The sequence below is a fragment of the Nicotiana tabacum genome, chromosome 23 (assembly GCF_000715075.1).
Source record: "Nicotiana tabacum cultivar K326 chromosome 23, ASM71507v2, whole genome shotgun sequence".
Classification (NCBI taxonomy): Eukaryota; Viridiplantae; Streptophyta; class Magnoliopsida; order Solanales; family Solanaceae; genus Nicotiana; species Nicotiana tabacum.
In genome coordinates this window covers 98481278-98505200 of record NC_134102.1, presented here as the reverse complement: position 1 = coordinate 98505200, position 23923 = coordinate 98481278, and the positions used below count along the sequence as shown (strand labels likewise).

General features: G+C 38.3%; 1 protein-coding gene across 1 annotated transcript; it reads right to left on the bottom strand.

Annotated features, from left to right (window-relative positions):
- Window positions 1-1535: 1535 nt before the first annotated feature.
- On the bottom strand, window positions 1536-7907 carry LOC107759095 (uncharacterized). Its single transcript, XM_016576967.2, has 9 exons — window positions 7750-7907; window positions 6833-6913; window positions 5543-5592; window positions 4176-4253; window positions 3963-4020; window positions 3756-3805; window positions 3397-3505; window positions 3250-3311; window positions 1536-1798 (listed from the first exon to the last, which is right to left on the bottom strand). The coding sequence occupies exons 1-9, from the start codon at window positions 7831-7833 to the stop codon at window positions 1756-1758; spliced, it is 615 nt and encodes a 204-aa protein (XP_016432453.1). The 5' UTR covers window positions 7834-7907; the 3' UTR covers window positions 1536-1755.
- Window positions 7908-23923: the final 16016 nt, after the last annotated feature.

Below are 23923 nucleotides of genomic sequence, written 5' to 3'. Positions count from 1 at the left end.
CCGGTCGCGCTCCCCGAGGTTGGGGCGTAACAAGTTGCCAATCAATAATCTTATAAAACACATACACACGATAATGATGTAAAGTAGTATGATCAACAAGTTTACGTCGTAATCTTCCAGAGTTAGCATATGGCTTATCAAAATTGGGTATCAGAATATTATGTCTGATACAAAATGTAGATGCTTTATTTTTAAGTAGATCCCATCCATCAACTCTTAACTTTTGAAGCCTTTTGTTTCCTACTTCAATAAGTATCATAACATTAGCAATATCTTGCTCCTTTTTGTGAAGCGATATATATTAAGATCATATGTGATTCCCAAAATATCTTTCATAAAATGCAACATGAAAGCAACCTCAAACGCTTGGCAACTTCTAAGATATCCTGCTACCTTAGCTCTTTCATCTAAAGTAATTGCATCTTCAACAAGAGTATCAAGTACATCAACAATAGAGTCAAACAAAAGTATAAAATTTTCAAACTACTTGTAGTGAGATCCCCAACGAGTGTCCCCGGCTCTAACAAGACCAAGCTCTTGATTCAAGCCTCTACCTGTTTCTAGCTGAAATTGAATCAGATTTAGAGTTAGTGTAAAATTTCACGGGCATCCGACAATAACGCAACAGTCTAGCAAGGCAAAAAGTAAGGGATGGTCTTTTGTTTCTCTCCTCTGTGTTTCTTTTTTCTATTTTGACAAAGTTAGGTTTGGGTCTAGTAAAGAGCTTTTAGAATTTTTTATTAAGTAGCGTTCAATTAAATAATGATCTTTAATATTTGTTTATTGAAAAATTAAAAAAGAAAAAGAAAGTCAAAGGTTGGCTGGGATTTGGAAAAGAACGACACTTCTACTTTGGAAAGGAAAACGTGGATCTGAAGGTTACACTTATATTGCTTCTTGAAAATATTAAAATATAAAACAAATGGGTTGTACCAAAAGCTTGCATTGAGTTTCCAACCTACCATCAGTGGAACATTTTGCAAACCCTTCACCACGGGGCTACATCACACAGTTGTGTCAAGGGTGTGCAAGCTATTGTATATATTAAAATAGAGCAACATTTTACTTATATACACAGTGGATTTTTCCGGCGAATGATGTGCGCCTGACCACCCTTGAAGCATTGTAGCTCCGCCACTGAATATAAAGGTGGAATGACAGCACAAAATTACTCTTCATGCATATGCATGGAGAAGCACAGGTCGGATGGAGTTTTCAAGCACTGAATCGCAGGAAAGATGCACCAAACAAAAAAAGGAACTCACTATACCCAGCTAGGCTCCAAAAGGTACATAAATTTTGCAATGATAAATTATGAGGTTAGTGCCCACTGCCCCATAACCATCTGCTTAAGCTACCGATGATTTGCACCACGAAAGCCCAAGAATCTACTCTAATATCAGCATTTTCCTGATAAGTGCAAATGCAGACTAAAGCTTTCGTTGGCACAATAAAGCAACAGAAACTGGAAACCTTTAAAGGCAAGAATGACACCTGAAACCCATTTCTGGCATCCGATTCTGAGAAGTACGACAAATCTCAAAGCTCGAATGAGTGTAGATATGGCACCCTTCTTGTGGAAGGTGATATGTCACAAGTAATAAGTGATTATCCACTGTATCGTGTTAACAGGAAGAAGTAAATGCACTTTTCAGTAAATTATCTAATGATTCCTGGGTATATTTTGAGTACAGGTTCTATCAGTATACAGAAGAAAGAAAGCACTCTACAAAAGAGAGCTGCCTAAAGCACAACTTATTCCACACGTGAAAGGCCTCCGCCGCCCTCAGCTCGAGTCCTGCACACATATATACCATCATTTAGTTGACTAATGGACAACATAAAAATGCAAAAGGGAGCTAAAGCCAAATTAGAGGAATGTAGTAATGGGCCGGAGGGGGTGTAAGGGAGGTGCCTAATTGCACCAGAAAGGAAAGAAGCTGCAGCCTGACTTTACATGTATACATGGTGGACGGGTTGACAATAGTGGATAAGTATATTGCACCAAACAGCATATACGTTGCTCCAAGGAAATAGATCATAGCATCAAACAACCTTTTTTTTTTTTACGTAAGTGGTGTATGGGTCAACTTGTGTGCACCTCGCGACTATTCTACCGGTGCATGCTACCTCCCACCAGCTTTGCCCACCGAGGCTTTAAGACATATGGAAAGAAATCACCTAGTGTTTTTGCCTCCGGGGATTTGAACCTGAAACCTCATGTTCTTCCCCACTATATTGACCGCTAGACTACATCCTTGTGTGCCGAGCATCATACATTTTTAAGCATCAATACCTCTATGCTGAACTTACTCAAATTATGTGGCGGAGAACTCCAAAAATCAAGTTTTCTTGCAACATCGTATACATTCCAATAATATATAAAAAATAGAAAAGTTCTACTAGTATGTATACAAGTGCTTTAAACTCTTTAAATTTAATGTAATGTTTTTTTTTTGGTTTTTGAAAAGTAACGTAAAAATTCATCAGGGAGAAACATGAGGCTAGGGGCTATGCTAGTCAAAGAAAAAACTCAAGAGCGCTAGTACATTTTCCATTTAAAAGCTTAAACATCCCTGTTGTCTGCAGCCCAACAAAACATGTAACCGCCTCATGCATTTAGGATAAAGTACATTGGTACTCCCCAAGTTATTTCACTCTTCCTATTTTGGGATATCTCAAAATGTTTGACACCATCAACTAATAAAATTACTTTAGATAACTTGTACATGTTTCAAGAACTAAAATTTATTTAATAAATCATAGTTTAAATTTGATGTGATATTTTCTCCGCCCAACTTGCTTTTCAACTATTACTATAGTATATATTTGTTACTGAAATTAAAAAAACTGTTACTATAGTATTTTGTTCTACTACAAACTACTTTATATATTAAACAAGTCAAACAAATATTTCAACCTCCATGCTATCAAATAGTATTCCAAAGAATGGGATGGAGGGAGTATAAGATATCGGGGACTGCCAGCGTAAATTTTCTACTGATAATCTGCAAGCTAACTCGATTTGAATTTTCTCTAGTATTATACATGACGACTACCTGAACAAATTTGCTCGTAATCATCAATCTGCAACTTAATAATTCATATCCTACCAGAGAGTGAAGCCATTACAGGAATTCCGAGACATAACTAACGTTGATTTTGCATTTAAATTAAACTACCAAAGTAGGAATAACGCTGCAGAAACCCAACATACAATATCTTTCTAAAGGGTAAAGAGTAACTCACTTGTGATCAGAGGGGTTAGGTACAACCTCATAAACAATATTTGCAACAACGTCCCTCTTCATCTGTACAAAATTATTTCGGAAACGAGTTATGATAAATATCTGAAACCAGTGACCATGGAATTCAAACATTTTTCACTCTGGTTACCTGGGTGGCTTCTCCTTTCAAGCCAATATAATGTATTTGTGTTGCATCACCGCCAAAATTATCAGGGAAATGCAAGGTGATATTTCCCACACTCTGAAACCTAGAATACCTGAATAAATATTTACAGACAGCATGAGACAACCAAAATATACAGCCAGAATATAAGCAACCTTCTATAACAGTGATCTGAACAATTTGCTCCATGAAAATATCGGAAAATTTATATTATGTAAATTGCACTTATGAAATATAAATGCCAGTGTATGTGCATGCTTGTGCGGGAACAGTGTACAGAGTTGCAATTACAAAATTGCCATAAAGACCATGCAGCAGCAATGTTAAGGATAAAAGAAATATACCTTGTCTGGTACTCTAAAACTCCTTGCAAGTTTTCGGCTAAATCCCACTCCTTACAAGTAAAACAAGTATCAGCACAAGTGGTTGGGGTGGAGGAGGAAGTGTGTTTTAGGCATTAAAACTTTCAAAAGCTAACTTGAGATAATACCTGAACTGGACCTATCGAAAACAAAAGAAAGAATAAAAAGGTTACTCCTATATATAAGTACCTGAACTGGTTGCATAGATTGAGCATCTGAAAAATCAATGCCATCCCGATTGATGAACCTGTATTAATTGCAAGAGTGTATTAGGGCAGATAAAACTTCTAAGATACATGTTCAAGAGAATCATTATAAGTGGCAGCAGCCAGCAGCAGATTGAATGTGCTAGCTAAGAGAAAAGGGAACAGACAAAGCAAGAAGTGTTAATACTATACTCACGCTCTCATTTTAGCTGGACTTGTTCCATCAGCGCCGCCGACAATTGCTATGCTCTTGATTTTAACATCTGCTGTGAACCTATCATGATTGAGTTCAGCCAACGAATATAAGATGAATTGGATGGCCAAGAGAACAGCAATCAATATCTACAGACACAGTTTTCTGTTCTCAAACCACAATGAAGATAAACCACTTCGTGCTGCTATTTCTGTAACACGATCAACATGATTTGATAATACCTGATTTCAGCAATATCTAGTTGATGAATTAATTACTTTAGTGGTGGAAATTACAGCAAAGAAATTTGGAAAGTTATATTGTAATAGATCCTAAAATTTCTTATTCAAGCGCTAGCCAAAAGAATGAAAAAGGAGGCATCCAATCATCCATATTGTACTGGAAAGTTTCAGGTTCGGAAAGAACAACAATAACAACAACAAACCCAGGTTCGGAAAGAGAAACGGAAAAAATGCAGGAGAATCATTTAGACAAAAAAAGATGGAGAGGCAGAAAGAGGGGAATGGAGATAAACGGTGGTGAACAAAATGTTATGTTTCGTTTCCAAGTCCAAAATTGGGTGAAGACGCAGGAACTGAAGGACCTTCTAAATAAAAATTTATAATGCCAGAAAAGACCTTCAAATTTTTTGAAGGAGAAATAGTTCATCAAGGGAACTGATATCACATGAGACTCATTCCTTCCTTTTCTTTCACAATCAATCCAAAAGAAAAAGAAATATTACTCCTCTCCCCCCTCATCCCTCTTTCTGTTTACTCTTTTTCTTGACAATAGAACTAGAAACAACCTTATAAAGGTTCATCCTCTTATAATCAACATTTTTTTTTTGCCTTTGGCTTCATGTTCATCTTCCACAACTTCTAAACTTTGCAGCAATCAACCTCTCTAAAAAGATTTTTCCTTCATTATCCTCAAAGAGACGAGCTGCAACATGAATCAAAGTAAAACCTTTTCTTACAGCTCCTACTTTGTTAACTGGACCGGTTTATTATTTGAATGAGAACAAGTGAGAACAGTTGATTCAAACAAAGGACAGGAAGATACCTTAGGGGTGAAACAATCATCATTACGATATGTTCAACAAGAATGGAAAGGAGAATGAAAATCTTGTAAATAGGGAAACAAGTAAATTTCGGAAAAGCATCCAGAAAGTTAAATTTTTATATTCAAATTAAACAGATATTATGTCATTAGTATTGAACATTTGGGGGCGAGGGGCATTTTTGAAGGTGACTGAGAGACATGGAGGAAAAGGAATGTCAAAATGTGTCGGCGACAGGAACGCAGCCCATCAGAAACAAACCAGATGGCTGTGCAAAAGCAGAATAAATAACAAAGTTGGCACTTACGGAATGAAAACAATTAGTTCAGGATCACCTTCATTGCTTTCCAGGTGGCCCTGTATCAAAGAATAAGTCAAAGTATAAAGACATCCAACGAGAAATAAAAACGGATCAAATTTCGCGAAATAATGAGGTAAGTTCATCTATATACACAACTACTTATAAAAAAGAAGTTCATATCTTTATAGAAAAAAGTTAGCACCCTGTTGTCTTTCCTTAAACATTTGAAGAAAGACAACTGCTAATATCAGAAGTAATATCACAACCCAATGGGTATTCCTGAGTAATCTCTTTTTACCAAGTTGAATGTTAGCAAAATAGTCAATGGTATCGCTTTTGATGCAACAACAAGACAGTTACTTGTAACAAGTGGGTGTGTTGGCCGGTTAATTGGTCACATTTTATTCCTTAAAGAGGCTAAAATTGGTATTAGTCTGGATACAGCACATCATTCTATTACATCTAATAGTTATACTTTATCAAGTCAATGAAAAACTTTAAAGTGCCCTTGCTCCAAAGAAAAATTAACAAAGAACCCTAGAGAAAGCTATTAAGGTTACCTGCGAAGAGAAAAAACTTTGCTACCATTTGGTTAAAGTGTCTCACAAGTACTTGAAGGAATCAATTTAAAAATCTGCTTTTGGATATTGAAGGGAGTTACATAAAAGGAGTTCTCTTTCTGGGGAAGAAGAATGTTGGATAACTTAAAAGTTACAAGCATCGGCTTTAATGCATATGACATTATACAACTTTTATTTATTTGCAGACAACTTGTCTTCCTTTCCTGGTAGACTTCACCATCTTGTTGATATAACTTTATATTCTTACCAGGGTTTTATATAGAACTAAAACAAAGTAGAGTCCTTGAGTATGCAAAAATAATAATCAATCGGGATGACAATATAGATGTATGTGAGACTATGATGCTTTTAATTACACCGACATTTATTATTAATGTCAAAATTAATAAGGTGAAGAAAGATTTTCCATGTCAAGCAAACACCGGCATCTAGCAGCACTTACACCATAATTTTCAAAAAATAAAACTTCGTTAAAAGAACTTTGTTCCCTTTTTTTTCCCCTATGCAATAGTAGGTTTAAGAGATATATTCAATTCCAAGAAGCACCAAGCATAAAATGTGTGTGCTTTTGAACAAGATGACTAAGATAAGAAGACTATTGAACCTATTGAATCTCGGACAAACTGAATAATCACTACAGACTACATAATATCATAGAGAGAAAAGGTCAAGGGATTATTTGGTCTAGATCAAGCCATTTTTGGTCTGAGATTACCTCCGAAGTATTCAAACGCTGCTCCCATGGTTTAAAAACGGATTTGACACTTCCTCTGACAGCCTCGTTCAAAGCAGACACCTTTTGGCACCACAAAAAAGTTAAAGTATAAGGAACTTGAAGAAGCTAATAAATATATGCACAAGTTAATCTGAGCATGTGCAATTCTAGGATCACAATTCTGAAGTTTACATCCATCTCTAACGTGGGAACCACCAATCAAAAAGCCCCTGGCATTTTGATTTAAAATATATTCCAAAATCAACACTAACTTCTCTCACAACTTTCGCTGTCCTTAGAATTTAGCTCAATGAGTTTGCAATTAGAATATGGATGATCAATTTGCCTAGTCAATAAAAGAAACAACAGCATATCAAATTTCTTATTGGAGCTTTAGTGACACTATTTCTAGAACTATTCAGGCTCATTAGAGCTGAAATTCGCAACTACACTAAGTTTTCTAACTCCACTCGCACCGTCTTCTCAATTTTATCAAGATATAGAGCTTATCACAACAAAAGTCAGCACCTCTAGCTCGAAATGGAGCAGCCCTTACTATAGAACTGACTGACAGTTAAAAGTTCCAACAATATTTAAAAAAAAGGTTCTTTATTACAGTAGTAATACTCAAAAACCCCACCCCATTTCCAACCTGGTAACAACCTAAAGGACGGCTGATACTATAACCAAGAAACCCAAAACACTAGCAGTTTTAATTTGTTGTATAAAATAATCAAATTGCAGTTCAATCAAGAATCAACAAATCATTCGACCCCAAGTTGCCAAAATAGTTCGCGTAAGTGGGTTCATCCAGTATTTGATAAATGATATTAATCCAGCAGGAATCTTTATCACTGAAGTCTAATCTACAAGAAAACACACACACACACACACTAAAAGAACATAAGGAAGAGAACCTTAGAAAGGTCAATATGCTTGAAGAGAGACCAATCGGAGGAACAGTTATGGTCGGCGCAATCGTGATCGTGCAGGCAAGCCATCCTTTGAGCGCTATGTATTTCTTTGTGCTTCTCTATTGCCAAGATTGGTGCTTATTGTTTCATAATGTATTATATTATGTAAGTACTGTATTGTATTATATCGTTATATAAATATAATATTTGGATCAATTGTATTATTTGAAGTTGTTAAATAATATTTTTGTAGTTTGATTGTATCGTACTGTACTGTAACCGATAAGTTTACTAAAATACCCTCAATTGTTTAAATATTAAATTTATCAATAATTACACATAAAAATAATTTAAGAAAACTCTTTTCTACTAATTTATCACCAAATATGTCTTAAACATAGATTAAACAATTAAATTCATACAAATTCTAACAAAATTAGTAATTTTAGGTTGAAGTTGGAAGCGACATAAGTTGTTAAAAAAAAAGGGACGAAGACAAAGTAGGTTATAGGTGGGAGATTTGGAGTTAAAATTTTTTTTTTTAAAAAAAGTAAACGGTAAAATAGAATTATGGAGTAATAAGTGGGCATAATTGAAAAGAAAAATAGGAAACAATCCCACCACACCAAATCGGTTGTTTCAAAAATGGGACTTTTCATTGTTCCGGAACAATGAATTTAACATTACAATACAACTAATTTTAATGAAACAATCAAAACAAATATTGTTTTGAGATAACAATACAGTACGATACAATGAGTAACAACCATTCAAACAAGCTGTAAAGCTGAGGAAGATAATAGGTTGTTTGGCCAATTGAGAAGTGCTTTTGAAAAAAAGTAGTTGAACCAGTTTCTGTTTGGCTAATCACTCTGAAAATTATTTTTGAGCAATAATTTGTGTTTGGCCAAACTTTTCAAAAAGTGTTTTTAAGTATCAAATTACGAGTAAGGTGTAACGACCCGACTGGTCGTTTTGAGCCCTAGCGCGTCGTTCGGTGGTTTGAGGCCATGGGTAGCTTCACTTCGGGTATTATGACTTGTACGCGTGGTCGGAATTGGATTTCGGGAAGTTCGGAGTTGATTTGGAAAGAAAATTCTCATTTCGAAAGCTTTAAATTGGAAGAATTTAACTAAGGTTGTATTTTTGAGCAAACGACATCGGAATCGGGATTTGAAGGTTCCAACAGGTTCGTATGATGATTTTGGATTTGGGCGTATGTGCGGAACGGGTTTTGGATGACCCGGGAGCGGTTCAGCGCCTATTGTGGAAGTTAGCATTTTGGAAGAATTTCATAAATTTGGGTAGAAGTACATGCTAATGTTATCGATGTCCGTTCAGGATTCTGACTTTGGGAATAACTCCTTATAGTGATTCTGGTATTGGGATCACATCCAGATGTGGATTGGGAGGTCTATAGGTCATTTTAAGGTCATTTGGCGAAAGTTAGAAATTTGAAGATTTTGGAGAAGTTGGACCGGAAGTGGACTTTTTGATATCGGGGTCGGATTCCGATTCCGGGGGTTGGAATAGGTCCGTAATGTCAAATGTGACTTGTGTGCAAAATTTGAGGTCAATTGGACGTGATTTAATATGTTTCGGCATCGAATGTAGAAGTTTAAAATTCTAAAGTTCATTAAGCTTGGAATGGGGTGCGATTCATGAATTCGACATTGTTTGATGTGATTTGAAGGCTCGACTAAATTCGTAATGTGTTTTGGGACGTGTTGGTATAATTGGTTAAGGTCCCGAGGGCCCTGGGTGGATTTCGGGTGGTTAACGGATCAAAATTGAAATTTGAAGAAGGGCTGAAGCAGCTCAGCATATGGTGTAACCGCACCTGCGTGAAGAGGCCCGCGGGTGCGAGCCCGCAGGTGCGGGAAAATGGCTCACAGAAGCGGAAGGGGCAGGCTGCTGAGAACCGCAGGAACGGAAAGATTTGCGCACCTGCGAAGGCGCATGTGCGAAGAGAGCAACGCAGGAGCGGACGCGCAGATGCGCCGCATGGAGCGCAGGTGCGAAAATATTGGGCCGAGCTGGAGCCGCACCTGCGATGGAATTTCTGCAGGTGCGGGACCGCAGATGCGGCCAAGGCACCGCAAGTGCGGAAGTCAAGGTTGGGTAGTGTCTTCTTTAAAGTGAGGGTTTGGATCTATCTCATTTCATTTTCGCCCATGGGAACCGATTTTGGAGCACATTGGAGTGCCATCTTCATCAATTATAATGGGGTAAGTGCTTTCTTCACAATTTTGAGTTAAATACATGAGTTTATATGGATTTGAACATGGGAATTAGTAGAAATTGGGGCTTGGGTGGAAAAACCTAGAATCTTGTATATTTGAATTTTTGACCACGAATTTTGGATATAGAATTGAAAATAAATTATATATTTGAATCTGTGATGTCATGGGCAAAGTTTATCTTCGAAATATTTCAAAATCCGGGCCCGAGGATGATTTTATCGACTTTTCAAGCGGAGTTGGGAATTGTTGTAAATAGGATTATAACGAGTATTTGAGTATATATTAATGGGTTTGCATAACTATTGACTAGTTTTGGAGCGTTGGGCATCGATTTGAGTTGATGGAACGGCTTGGGAGCCAGTTATGGAGTTTCGGAGCAAGGAAAGTCTCCTTTCTAACCTTGTAAGAGGGAATTAACCTCATAGGTGAATTAAATAAATGTTTGTACCTAATTGTGGGGGCTACATACGTACGAGGTGACGAGAGTCCATACGTAGCTACTATTATGCTATTGTCCGGGTAGTTTAGGACCCGTATCATGCTATACTTGGAATGTTTGTACCCTTACTTGCTAATATTATCACTTAGTCATGATAGAAATTGATGAAAGGATTGTATAAGGTTAAATTCACTTACTTGAAGGTTGGTATGAGATACTTGACTGTAAATGAGAAACTTGTGTTTTCTTGAAAAAAAATTATTATTTGTGGATCGGACCGAGCGCCTCGGTAGTAAATAGATGCATCTATGGTTTGCGCCATTCGACCCTCTGGCAATACACAGTTTAAATATTTTTTGGATCGGGCTGTACGACCTAGGCATGATTTGCGCATGACTTAATTGATTGTTTTGGGAATTATTGATAATTGATATGGCCTCATTGGCCGGAGATTTAAATTGTTAAAAGATGAAGATAAATTTGAAAATCCCCTATTAACAAGAGAATTATTTACCTGCCTCATGTTATTGTGTTTACCGTTGCCTCATAAAATCCATAATTCATCATATCATTGATATATTAATTATAGCCCATAGTAAGTATCTAAGTCGATCCCTCGTCACTACTTCTTCGAGGTTAGGCGGGATACTTATTGGGTACGCGTTGATTTACGTACTCATGCTATACTTGCTACATATTTTTGTGCAGGTACACATATGATTAGCGGACTTGTGGGCGTAGAGGCGCGATTATGGTGGGGACTTAGGTGAGCTTCATTCTATACGACGCTCCGCAACCAACAGAGTCTCCTTCAGAGTACTTACATTTTTCCTGTCCAATTTTTATTCCGGACAGTTGTTGTATTTTATTTTACATTCCTAGTTAATGCTCATGTATTTGTGACACCGGATTTTAGGATGATTATGGGTTGCACTGTATTGGAATTTTTAAAGATATTATTATGTATTTTGTAAACTCCATCTTTTACTATTTAATTGATGGGGAAAACTATGATTTCAAGAATATTAAAATGAGATTTTACTAATTATTGGTGTTGGCTTGCCTGACAGTAGTGTCCGGCGCCATCACGACCTTTCAAGGATTTTGGGTCGTGACAATATGGTATCAGAGCACTAGGGTCACTTAGGTCTCACGAGTCCTGAGCAAGTCTAGTAGAGTCTTGCGGATTGGTACGGAGATGTCTATACTTATCTTCGAGAGGCTACAGGGCTGTTAGGAGCACTTCTCTTCTTGATTCCTCATCGTGCGATTTAATTCCTTTGAGGCTTATGTTTTTTTTCTTTCCTATTCAATCTTGTGTGACGTGGAACGCTTGTTATAAATCGGGAATTGAGGAATTGTAATGGTACTACAGATATGGTGCAAGATGTTTCTCCCTACGTAGTTGATTGGGCTATTGTCGTCGCCTTGTGGAAGGATATTCTGTTATTTCAGCTCAGTAGTTGTACTTCTGAGAGTTTTGAGGCTATGCACAGATTGTTATGATGCTCATGAGTTGTTATCGCACATTATTGATGTGATGGTAGGATGCTTGCCTATGTCTCGGGGCAGTGAATGACTTGAAAGGAGGTTTACTTAGTGCATGATTCAGAGATTCAGTATTTTATTTCTGACAGAGGAAAGGCAATCGAACTAAGAATATTCAGACTTGGGTTAATGGAGTAGCGGGACTTGGTATTTTCGAGCATGGTGGAATTTTCATCTGTGATGAGGTGTCATTGTTCTTGTTGAATACGTTAAGTTCGCCGGTGTTATGGTCTTCATCAAATTGCCTTCGGGGCAGGGTAGTATGAGATAGTGCTGGAGAAATGGCTATCAAAGGTCGCGGTGTGCAATAGTTCAGGATTGAATCGGTGATCCTGGTGTTGATGACTCGAGGAAGATGATCTTCGAAAGGGGTTAAAAACAATTAGTAGCGACCTGATGGTTCAAGTGCTACAGAGATGGATTTTGACTTAAGGCAACAACTGGGCAGCGAAGGATGAGGGAGGATATGCGGGAGGTGTCTCGCGGTGGATAAGCTTCTAGAAGGCCAAGTGCAAGAAACAGGGGTCGAGTAGTTGCTTAAAGGAGTGAATTTAACCAAGTGGGGGAGTGGCAGAGTAGCATATGGGTTCTATGTAGGATGACTACACGCCTGGAGAGGAGGTGAGAGTGAATTGGGATTCAGGGTGGACAGCGACGAGGTCTATAGACTTAATTCGAAATATTGGCTATTATACGGCGGGAGATTTGGATACAACAGAAATGAGTTGCTTGATATGAAGAAAGATACAACATGACTTTGGATTTGAAGGTATTGTCGCACCTTCAGTTGATGTCCGTGAGGAGTGGACGGATTTGTACAACTGGTGAATGAGCACAGGCTCAGATGGGTTATCTCCTGCGAGTAGGTTAGCGGTCACGTGCTGTTGACGAAGCTTCTACGAAGAATTCTACTGGTTATCCAGTAAGAGGTCGGATATGTAAATGTGGCTAGTAATTCAGAGCATTCATAAAGGGTTTAACATAAGGATTTCGATAAATTTAGCGGGTTGATTGTGCAAGATCAGGTCGACAGTGAAGAAAGAATCTTGGTGGGTTCCAGAGTTATGCAATAGTAGCTTCAAGCTAACTGGGAGATTCCCACCGCATACAGTTGGATTGCATGGTCATCTATTTGTAAGAATTCTGGTTATCGGCATATTGATGGGTTATTACGACTAAGGAAAGAGAACCTCAGTGGTAATTCGAGCAAGCGATTTGAGGAATGTGGGCTATAGTTGGCCTTATCGATTCATGCTCAGGCTTTTGGGAAGACTCAGGATTTATGCTTCGTGTAGAGGCGAGTTACAAGGAAGATGATTCGGCCAGGTGCTTATTTGAGAGGGTGCTCATGTTCTAGCAGAGCCTTGGAGTTAATTATATTCGGGACCAAGTCAGAGTGGGTGACTCTCAATAACGGTCCTAGTGGATTCAAAAGTTAAGGTGTGGTGCCTAAGGTTTTCGAGTCCATAGTATGGTTGAATATCGAGCTTTTGCAGCGGATTATGATAAAGGAGCTTGGAGTGTTCCGTGTTATCTTTGGTCTACGGGGTATCATGAGAGGAATGGGAGCATGTAACTTTGGATTTATAGAAGAATTATCAGAATGGGTGTATCAGTTGAAGACGCAATTATGCGCATAAAGAGGGCATGAAATGGTTCGTGGGTTTTGAGACAATGTGGTCTTGTGAAATAGGATCACTCAGGACGAGTGCAGATTGAGTTTGCCATGTTTTGAATGGAGCTATTATTATTCCTAAGGCAAGTCCAGGGTAAATTAGAAAGAGTCGGGTCGGTTAGCAATGGTTGAATCGGCATAATGATGGCGATGATCAGCTCCTTCAGTGTGTTGGGTTATTCATGTGATTTGTGATGGTACGTACGAGGTTTGATGGTCGCCGTAACTGATCTTATTTGGAGGCTTTCGAGTATTATGGCATGTTATGTGCAGATGGATCCCGGAAGGGTTATGGTGGTTTAGACCACTACTTGAGGTTGGTATTTTCTACGGATATGAGGATTCAGTCGCGTGTTGCAATGGTTCTCTTGGAATGAGTTAAGTAAAAGGTTTCTATGTGATGGAGTGTTTACCCTATTAGTAGTTCGGAAGTTAAGATGAAATTCTTGTACTCTTGCGCATTGGCATGATTAAGTGCAGTGATCAGCATGGGATTCGGAAGTTGAGGATTAAGGTTGCGGTTTGGTGTCGACAAGAATGTCAAGAGCTCGGATGAGCGGGAAAGGATTCAGTTGGTTAGAGTAAGCTAGTATTGTCTTTAGTGTCACCTGAGATCGGTGTCCTGTGCAAGAGGCTTTGAATAGTGATTTTGAATTTTTGATTTGCTTTACAGCGTTTGTACGGTCGGTGGTATGGATGTGTAGACTTTTTATCTGGTGCGGAAGGTCGTGGGAGCACGTTCCACGGGAAGATTGTATGAGTGTGACATGTAGTCACTTGATTGATCAAAGATTGGAACCAAGTATGGAGATTGCACTATTGTTCATGTGAGAATTTATGCCTGGAGGGCGCTCAGTTCATTTGGTTGTGGACTGTGGAGGTTTGTTTCGGATATGATGGTTGTTCTTGTATGTTATGGGGAAAAGGGTTATTATGAACCCTTGAAAGGTTATTAGACTAGTACGGTGCGATCTGAATCGGCTTGAGGTCCATGAAAGGATTTAAATGTGAATATGGGCTCCGTATCAGGCTGGATGTATTCATTTCAGCATAGTGCTCCGTATGAAGGAGTATTCGGACGTTGGATGTCTTTTCATCATCGGCTATTTCATGTAATACTATAGTGTGCCGTGTGAGTTGTGAAACAACTTGATAAATTTCACATGTGCTGAGGTTCCGCGTAGCGATGATGTTATGTGAGCAGGATGGCTCTCGAGAGTTAGATCATATATCGCACCTTAGTTGTGCTTGAGTTTTGTAGCGTATGATGCTATCTTTCTCCCCGAGGATAGTATTATGCACTTGGCGTGTTTGTGGCCGACATTCGGGTATTTCGCAGGTATGAGCATTTTAGCTCGGTAACTAATTCCTTACAAGTTATTATGTTTGAATCAGGTGGCATGCCGCCACAGTCATATTGTTTGGATCGGGTTGCACGTCGCAATAGTGTGATATTGAGTACAGTCCCCTATAGCTATTTTTATGTGTTTTGTTTTCTATTTTCTGAGGAAGGTTCATGACACCTTTTCGGTTGTCTAAATTAGTTAAGCGGGTTGAGTAATCCTTTCTAAGTTCATTTTCCTTATGTATCATGTTCGGTTTTGTAGCTTATTGGCACATTGTGGCATCATATGGGACTTTTGGCAGTGCCTGAGGTGGCTTATTGCTTTGGCAGCTTATACTAAGTGAGACGAGATTGTTGGATCTGGGATCAGTGTGATCGAATTTTATACAAAGCACATTAAAGAGCAAATATTGTTAGTCAGTCTTGAATGAGGTAATGGCTCTTGCCGGGAGGAGAGACTCCATACATCGTGAGTCGACATGTGGTTATGATTTCTACACATCTTCTCTGGCGTGGCAGTATGGCAAGAGTTAAAGCAAGGCTTAATTGGCCATGAGGTACAATACAGGCTTCGGTCAGTGAAAATTTTAGTTGTTGTGCTTTGGAAATATTGCCTTGGGCAAATGGGTTACGTGGTACATGGTATGTGTAAGCATGTAATTTTTGACCCGTCACGTTTTTGAGCTATTTTTAATGTTTAAAATATTTATTTAACTTAACTTTAATTTTTATGGAGTTTTAGCCAATTCTTACTTCAAATTACAATTTAAAAACACGAAAATATTTTTATCTTTAGTTTAAGGTCAATTAGTATATTTATGTTTATAGTATTTTAATTTTATCATGACTTTGCCTATTTTCTCTATTTTTTTTACTTTATTATAACACTTGAAAATACAAAAAATATATAGAGTTTTATTTTTAAATTTTAGTTTTATTTTAACCAATTAGGAGTGATTTTAGGTTTTACAAGCATTTTATATTAATTTGGAACAAATTTGGCTTTGTTAATGAATTTTAAGCTTTTCTTGTCCATAATTGAGCCCAAATTCGAATCTTCCACCTGAGCCCAATCCCTTGACCCAACAGCCCTTTTGGAGGAATTAATCCAAGCCATACACCCCATCCCCATCTGATGGCCAAGGTCATTTTTCATAGCCATATAAAAATATCATCTTCCTAATTTCAAGAACCCTAGATGAGCCGCAACCCCCTCACTCTGAAGACTCCTAACAGCGCCTCCCCCTTCTGATTTTATCTTCTTCTTGTTCTCAACTTAAAAAGAGGCACACATATACAAATATAGGGGGTCACGAAATAGAGGGAGGGAAAACGAGCGAGGAACATAATAGAAAAAAAACAGAGTGAGAGGGGAATTGGGGGGAATTAGAGAAACAGATGAAGGGACGGTGAGGAGAACGGATAGAGTTCAAGAGGAGAGAGCGAAAAAACCGAGTATTGGAAATTCCCTAGAGCCGTAGACTCTCATCCTCACCGTAACTAATTACGTTTTCCCTTCTCAATCCAGCTTCTCCATAAAAGCTCATCATTAAATAAACACCATCCAACCACAACTAGTAAAACTCATAAAAACCCAGTAACACCACCTTGAATAAAGATTGGTAACCATTATTTCTCCTACCGCCATGTGAATCACCTACAACACCAGCATCTTTCCCCTTCACTGTTAGCTAGCCAAATCCTTTGAGTTGAAGCTTGGGATATTCAGATCTAAGCAAAAGAAGTCGAGTAAGTTGAAGTCTTTCGTTAGAGGTTCTGGCTGCCGGTTCTATTTGTTTGCCATGAGGTTCAATACATTTGGTTGATTTTCTAAAGAGATTTTCAGCAGCTTCAAAAGGTCTGCTCTCATCTTACTTCTGTTGATTGATATTTCAATAATTTAGTGTTGAAATTTCTTGTTATTAATTCTCTGTTGAGTTTCGTGCTAGATTAAAATGTGAAAATGCTTCTGCTTGTTTGTTTTAGTTTTAATATAAGATGAAGAGGGTTAAATTACAGCAACTCATTTGAATTTAAGTGTTTGGATGCTATTCTAAAATAAAGAATATTAGTTAGAGTATATTGGAAATAAAATGACGTAAAGCATTGATGCAAAATTTTGGAGTAACAAGGTGTGTCGTAAGGTTCGGGAATTAAAAAGTAAAAATTGATTTAGTAATTTGATCGCTAGGAGCATATTTAGGCCGTAACTTGGCTAGGCAAATCTTAGGTTTTCTTTATTTTATTTTTAATCGAGGCGAGAGGTCGTTCCCTTTAGTTCATATTCAGGGGAATGCCCCGTAGACCTTGTAAATATGTTTTATCCGGGGTATGCCCCGTAGTATCATGTATTTGGAGGCCATGACGAACCTCGTGGAAAAGTATAGTATATATTAGTGTTTAGGATTTTACTTTACTTTTCCTTTTATACTTTCTTTTATTAGGCGGGGACTACCTCGAGCCTCTTTTTGTGTTTATTTTCTTTTTTATATATTTTTTTTACCTCAATTGAAATATTTTAAAAGCCAACTAGATCGAGTACGCAATCGTACTAGTTACGGGACCCGGTGAATGCCTAACATCTTCTCCCCGAGTCAAATGAACCCCCTTACCTGAATCTCTGGTGCAAACTGGTTTAAGAGTCAAATGTATTTTCAAAGGAAATTGTTATTTTAAAAATATGGTGACCTGACACACCGAAATTAAATGTCAGGTGGCGACTCTGAAAATCCTTTAAAACACGAATTTTGTCACTTTTAAATTGAAAACCCTTTTGAGCTTTATAATCCCTTTATTATCTTTTAAAGCGTCATTAAGGTAAAAAAAAAAAGGGGTGTGACAGCTTTGGCGACTCTGCTGGGGAGTTGCAGGTTCGAGCTGGTACTTAATCTTGTTGGCTTTTTAGAATATTCGATTGAGGTTTTTATGATTTTATTTGCTTTATTTGATTTTTATTTTTGTATATGTCATTTTATTATTTTTTAGTTGTTTACCTGTTTACAGTTTTTCCTTTATGTGTTAATGCTTTATAAGTGTCATCATTTGCATTACCCGGTCAATTTTTTCTGCAACAAGTCTCGTAGTACGTGTCGCGTACACGAACTCTTTGTTGAGTCACCCTTATTTTAGGAGGGGGCCGTCGGACGTATGGAGTCGGTGGAAAGCTTGAGCAACCACTATCGACCATACGCTCCCCCGAATTGCCTTGTTAGTGAACCCCAAACGTAGGTCAGCCTTTAGGTCATTTTTATTTGCATCATATCATTATGACCTAGCAGGGCCCGGTTCTAGTACCGTGTCCTTTGTAAAAAGCCTGTCCAAATTGTGTCAAATGGATCGATGGCCCAAGAGGACATTCAATCATCCTATGTGCTAAATGTTATATCTTTGAGGGTAGAAAGGTCATTTGGCGGACTGATGTTTGGGAAAGAAGGGTGAAAAATTAAGCAAGAGAGAATATTGAGGGTTTTATCACTTTTAGTTTCTCGCTCCGTTTTCGAAAAGAAAAAAAAATAACAAAAAGATTTTACACTTTCTCATCATTTTTCAAAAAAGACAAAAGTATTTTTTCTAAATCAATTGCATTTTTCAAGCTTTCCCTCATATCCAATCTTCCCGAACTATGCATACCTGATTATCTTCTTTCGGGGCGGGATACGTAGGCAACCCACATAGGGTCTGGTCTTCTTAGTGAGTCTTAGGTTCTTGGCTTCGCGGGGTTTTGGCCAAATCTTGCATGTCTAGCCACGTTCGGCCACATCGACCTTTTTTGCAAAATAGGGATATTTTCGCAAAAAGTGATTTGTTAACCCATGTCTTAGAGTCCTAAGTCTATCACAATGTGTCCTCTCTGTCTAAGGGCCATTCCTATTGAATTTGCATGCTTAGCCATTTTTCGACCACATAAGCCATTTCTGCAAAGTGGGGTCATTTTCACAAAGCAACTTTAGGGACCGCGATTCCTGAGAGTTTATGGGCCTTCGTGAGGTGTTTTCATGTTTTAGAGGTGGTCCTAATTGAGTTTTCACTTCTAGGCACATTTTGGCCACGTAAGTCATTTTGTAAAAATAGCCTTAATCATGTCTTGCATATGTCCAACAGGAAGTGTTATTGTCTCATATAGTGTTCTAAGTCTTTAACTCTATTTGGTCTTATTTTTCTCATACAGGTATAGATCCATTTGCCGGAGCTTGAGCATCACAGATGCCCCAGGACCATCCAATCAGGGTCGTTGCATACCTAAGCTGCTTGAAGATACTTTTATGTTTTGAGTCTGTCATCTATGTTGTCTTTTAGTTTCTAGTCTTGTACAATAGTATCTAGTATTTTAGGGGATGTCGGAGTCTGTCATAGTCTAGTTGAGTTCGTCGAGTCTTTTGTTATCGTATTTCCTATTTTGTATGTGAAAACCAAAAAAAACTTATAAATGAAAAAATCCAAAAAGATTCTTGTTTTTTTGTTTTTTCTGTCCATTACTTTTTCAGAACTACGCTTGGTCTGATTCATGTAGAACATGATACGTAGGCAACCTACATCAGGTTCGATCGAATCATTTTAAAAATTAAAAGAAAAAAAAAGAAAAGAAAAAAGAGGAAAAAAGGGGATGTGAGAAGTGAGAGGAAAGAAAAGAGTGATAATCAGAAAGAAAAAGATAGGAAAGAAAATGAGCAAACCAAGGAGTGTTAAAGAGGAAAGAAAAGAGGGAGGCTAGAACAAGCAAATTGGGATGATGCCCTATGACCTTCGTACCCTCGAAGTCATTTTAGAACCGTTAACTGTGACTAGGTGCATTGCACATAATGTGAGATTATCTTATGTTAAATGCCCTAACACTAACGTGATGACTTCACTTTGTTCCTCTTTGTTGCTTCAAAAGAAGGGTGGTTGGTTTGTTGTTCTTAAACTGTTAACTCTTCCCTACAACATAAAGTCAAAAGGCAATGGCAGATGATAACGGAATTGAGTTGGTTGATACTAGTGCCCAAAAGCAATTGTCTGAACGAGACACTGGGTTGGTTGAAGAGGTAAGGATGTTAAGACAACACATGACAGACATGTATCAGGCTTGGATGACTGGTAAGGCACCACCCCCGCCACCACCTAGCTTCCTAGATGCTACCCTTACCCAAGCTCCAATCATAGTGTCAGATGATCCACCATACTCTCTAGAATTTCCCGCTTATCATCGCCTTCCCAACCTTTATAGTAGCTCCATCACTCGTCCTCCAACTACCTTTCCCAAAAATAGCCCTCCTCATGTTGTTGAGCCCTGCCAACGACAAGATCCAGTGGGCGTTCCTGCTCAATGCTTTCAGCCTCAACATCGACCCCATAAATATCCACGTACTCCAGATAATCCTCCCAAATTCTACTTCTCTCCACAAAATCCCCAAAGTCATACCTCACCTTCCCACTACTCTATTCATAATGCACCACCATATGCTCCACATCCACAGGACTCGTATTGGCCTGCACCACCTCCACAAATGTTTTACCCGCCTCCTCAAGCATGTCAACCACCTACCCGCAAGAGGTTCCAACCGAGGCCGGAGTACAAAATAAAAAGGCAGCAGCAAAGAGAAAAGTCTTTCACTCCTATTGGAGAATCATATGCTAGTTTGTTCCAAAGGTTGAGGCAATTGGACATGTTGAAGCCGATTCAGATAAAAATGCCGAACCCCCTTCCAAAGAATTTTGATTTTTCTAAAAGATGCGCATATTGTTCTAACACCCTGGGGCACGTCATAGAAAAATGTTGGCATCTGAAAAGAGCAGTCGAGAAACTTGTTGATGCATGTGACATTACCGTGCAAAATCCAAATGCAGCAGATACTAGCCAAAGTTCATTGCTTGTTCATAACGAGACGTATATGGTGGGTATGATTTGTGTTGAAAAGGAATATGAGAACTTTCCTGAATCCCTTGGAGGGCCACTTACCGCAAAGTTTTCAGCGCTATCAGTCTCAATTCCAGAAGTTGATCTTGAGAATGAGTTGGCAAAGGGGACCCCAAAGCCATTTGCCGAGGTCAATGTGATGGAGACTTGTGAAGGTCCTAGTAATGTCGATGTGCGACTCAGTGGCTAAGATCTCGAGCTTGGTAATTGGAAAGACACTTCTTTCTTAGCTAGCCAGGGAGGAGTTTTGGTGGTTTATTTTGTTGTCATTTCTGTTGTCCGGGTTATTTCAGGGTTGTAATCCGGATATTGTCTTGTGGCTCAAACCCTCATTCCTCTTATTTTTCCTAGTTCGTTTAGTTGTAGTAACTCATCTAGTGTTATCTAGGATTGTTCCAGGGTTGTAACCCATGTCTATTTTGCCTGTTTTGTTTTTCAAACCTTTTCACCGCCTGTCTAATGCAATCTCCCATTTTCTGTTATTTCTAGTCAGTTTTTATTTAGTTCTCTTTTCCTTTTATAGTTCTTTTCATGGTGACTCTAGTGACATGACATGCACGTGGAATTCTCAGCCTGGTCTTGAAAGTTAGTCTAATCATGAAGCAATGAAATAAGTTTTGAAGATGACATAGACATTTGAGGGAAACAAGTAAAGATTTGGACATTTTGAGATCATTTAAAGCCCGAATTATGTGAAACTAGGGCAGATAGGTTGGGAAGTTAATAAGACGACAAGAAATTATTACAAGAGAGTGCATCCAAATGATTTGAAACAAGCAACTTGGAGTTCAAGTGCATCTCAAGTTACAAGATAAGGCCAAGGGAGTTTGTCCCAAATTGACAAATGGTATCCATTGTAAAGAAGAAATCTCCCAAAGAAGGTTCTGTACTTGACATGGCACTAAAGAAAAGTGGAAGGCATATCAGTGATATCAATGCCGAAGCTACAAAAGAAATATTATGCATGATCTTCATTTTTCATCCTCAAGTTGCATGTGTCGTGCTTGGCATTTTCAGAGATTGGGAGGCCCTCTTTCAGCTACCCAAACACTTTATACCCTTCGGTACTCTTTTGAGCCTATGCTGATCTCTTTGACCTCCCCTCTTTTGGAATCAAGTTAGAGTCATATAAAAAAAAAAAAAAAAGTTCGTGTCCCCATAGGTTTGTTTTAGAAAGTTCATTCCAAGAGAAAAATTCAAAAAAAAAGAAAAACAAAAAAGAAAAACGAAGAAAAAGAAAAATAGCAACAACAAAAAAGTAGTCGTTTGAACTACGTTCGACCTGCTTCTTGTCCCCACAAGATACGTAGGCAGCCTTACGGTTCGGTCGCACCAAATAAAATATTTCATAATCCCACGAAGTCAAGAGTAGGGCAATTTTCTTAGAAATTCCATCTAAAAAAAAAAGAAGAGGTTCAAATTCTCTTGTTTTAGAAACCGGGGCAAAGTTTTAAAATAGATTCCAAAAGTTGTAAATAAATTAACCATTTTGTCTTAGTTTGAATTTGAGCCTTCATGCCTTTCTTTCTTTCTTTCTTTCTAACCCTGTCCAAAAGCCACATTACAGTCCAAAAAAGACCTCCCAAATGATCTTTGAGAGTGCCGAGTTAGACATGCGAGGAGCATAAGATATTTTTACCATGGTTAATGCTTTGTCATCTGCAGAATAAGAGGAAATAAGAAGAAAAGAACAAAATGAGAGAGTCTTATCGGTGAAAACTCTCACGGGCACCATAAGGCGACAGTGAGTTGAGAGAAAGAACAAAATGAGAGAGGCTTGATAGTGGAAACCCCTCAGGGCACTACAAGTCGACTAAGGATCATGAATTAGATAGGACAATTGGAGCATTGAAGCCTAGTTTCACAACTTAGAGGTATGACAAGAATGAAAGATTAAACTTGCTCGACAAATCAGGCCACTTAATCCAAGATGCACGTCATGGTCATTAGAGTTGGTGTCACATCAGATAAGTTTCTACTTGGTAATTCTCTTGTTAGATATCATCTCTTTCCACTGTCCCCTTACTTTGTTCTTCTTGCTTTGTTTAAGTCCTTTTTTTTTAAGTCTGCTCTGTCAGAACAAGTAAGAAATGACTTCAAAATTTACTACCAGCTTTCCAATTGCACAAAGTGGAGTGTGACTAACACATCAAAGTGGCATAAGTCAGGGAAAAGTGGCATGCGTACTGAGTTGATAACAATTGAAGTGCTTTGGGATTCATGTGAAATGCAAAGGTTCGGTAAATGTCAATTCATGGGCAAATTGCAACAGATAAAGGATTTGGGCTTGAACGGATCATAGGTATTTTCTGTGATAAGGGTGATAGAGAAAGTGGTTAGCCAATAACAATCAAGGTCTTCCAAGATAAAATCAAAGTTATCATGGCAAGTGTAGGAGCAATCGCCCTCAAGATCAAGGCCACAAACAAACCACTATGTTTTAAACTCACAAGTCTTCTTTGCTTGAAACAGGGACGAAGACTATGTCCAAATCAAAGATTGGAAGCTTGAATTTTTCAGGTGTCGTGCCCAAATTTTCTAAGCACAAAGGTTGTTTGAGAAGGTTTTTACCTGCTAGAATTTTTACCTAGTTGAGAAGATCATACCTCCTAGGAATTCTCCCTAGTCGCAAGAATTTTTAGTTTTTTCGTAAGTTCAGGGGTCCTGCCTGGAGAATAGGGTCAATTGTTAGCTTAGTCAAGCTCAGTTTATAGTTTTCCTCAAGCACAATTTTAAATCCAGGAGATGCACTTCCTAGTTTGAGTTTTTCAGATTTTATTTCTTTAGGAGACGTACTTCCTAGTTTGAATCATCAAAGTTTCACCCCTAGGAGACGCACTTCCTAGTCTGGGTCTTTCAGGACATACTTTTAGGAGACACACTTCCTAAATTGAGTTTTACAATTTTGCTAACAACTCACAAATCCTCCTAGTGCAAACTGGGGCAGAAAATTTTGTTTGTTTTGTTGTTTTAATTGCAGGCACCCACCTGGAGAACGAGGGTCAATATTTTAGAAATTGGTTTCAAGTTC

Excerpts from the sequence above, each read along its gene's own strand:
- LOC107759095 (XM_016576967.2), bottom strand. The coding sequence starts at position 7,833 with ATGGCTTGCCTGCACGATCACGATTGCGCCGACCATAACTGTTCCTCC. Across the intron at positions 4,021-4,175 it reads AGTCCAGCTAAAATGAGAGC|GTTCATCAATCGGGATGGCA; the intron begins GTGAGTATAGTA and ends CAATTAATACAG. Across the intron at positions 3,806-3,962 it reads AATCTATGCAACCAGTTCAG|GAGTGGGATTTAGCCGAAAA; the intron begins GTACTTATATAT and ends TTTACTTGTAAG.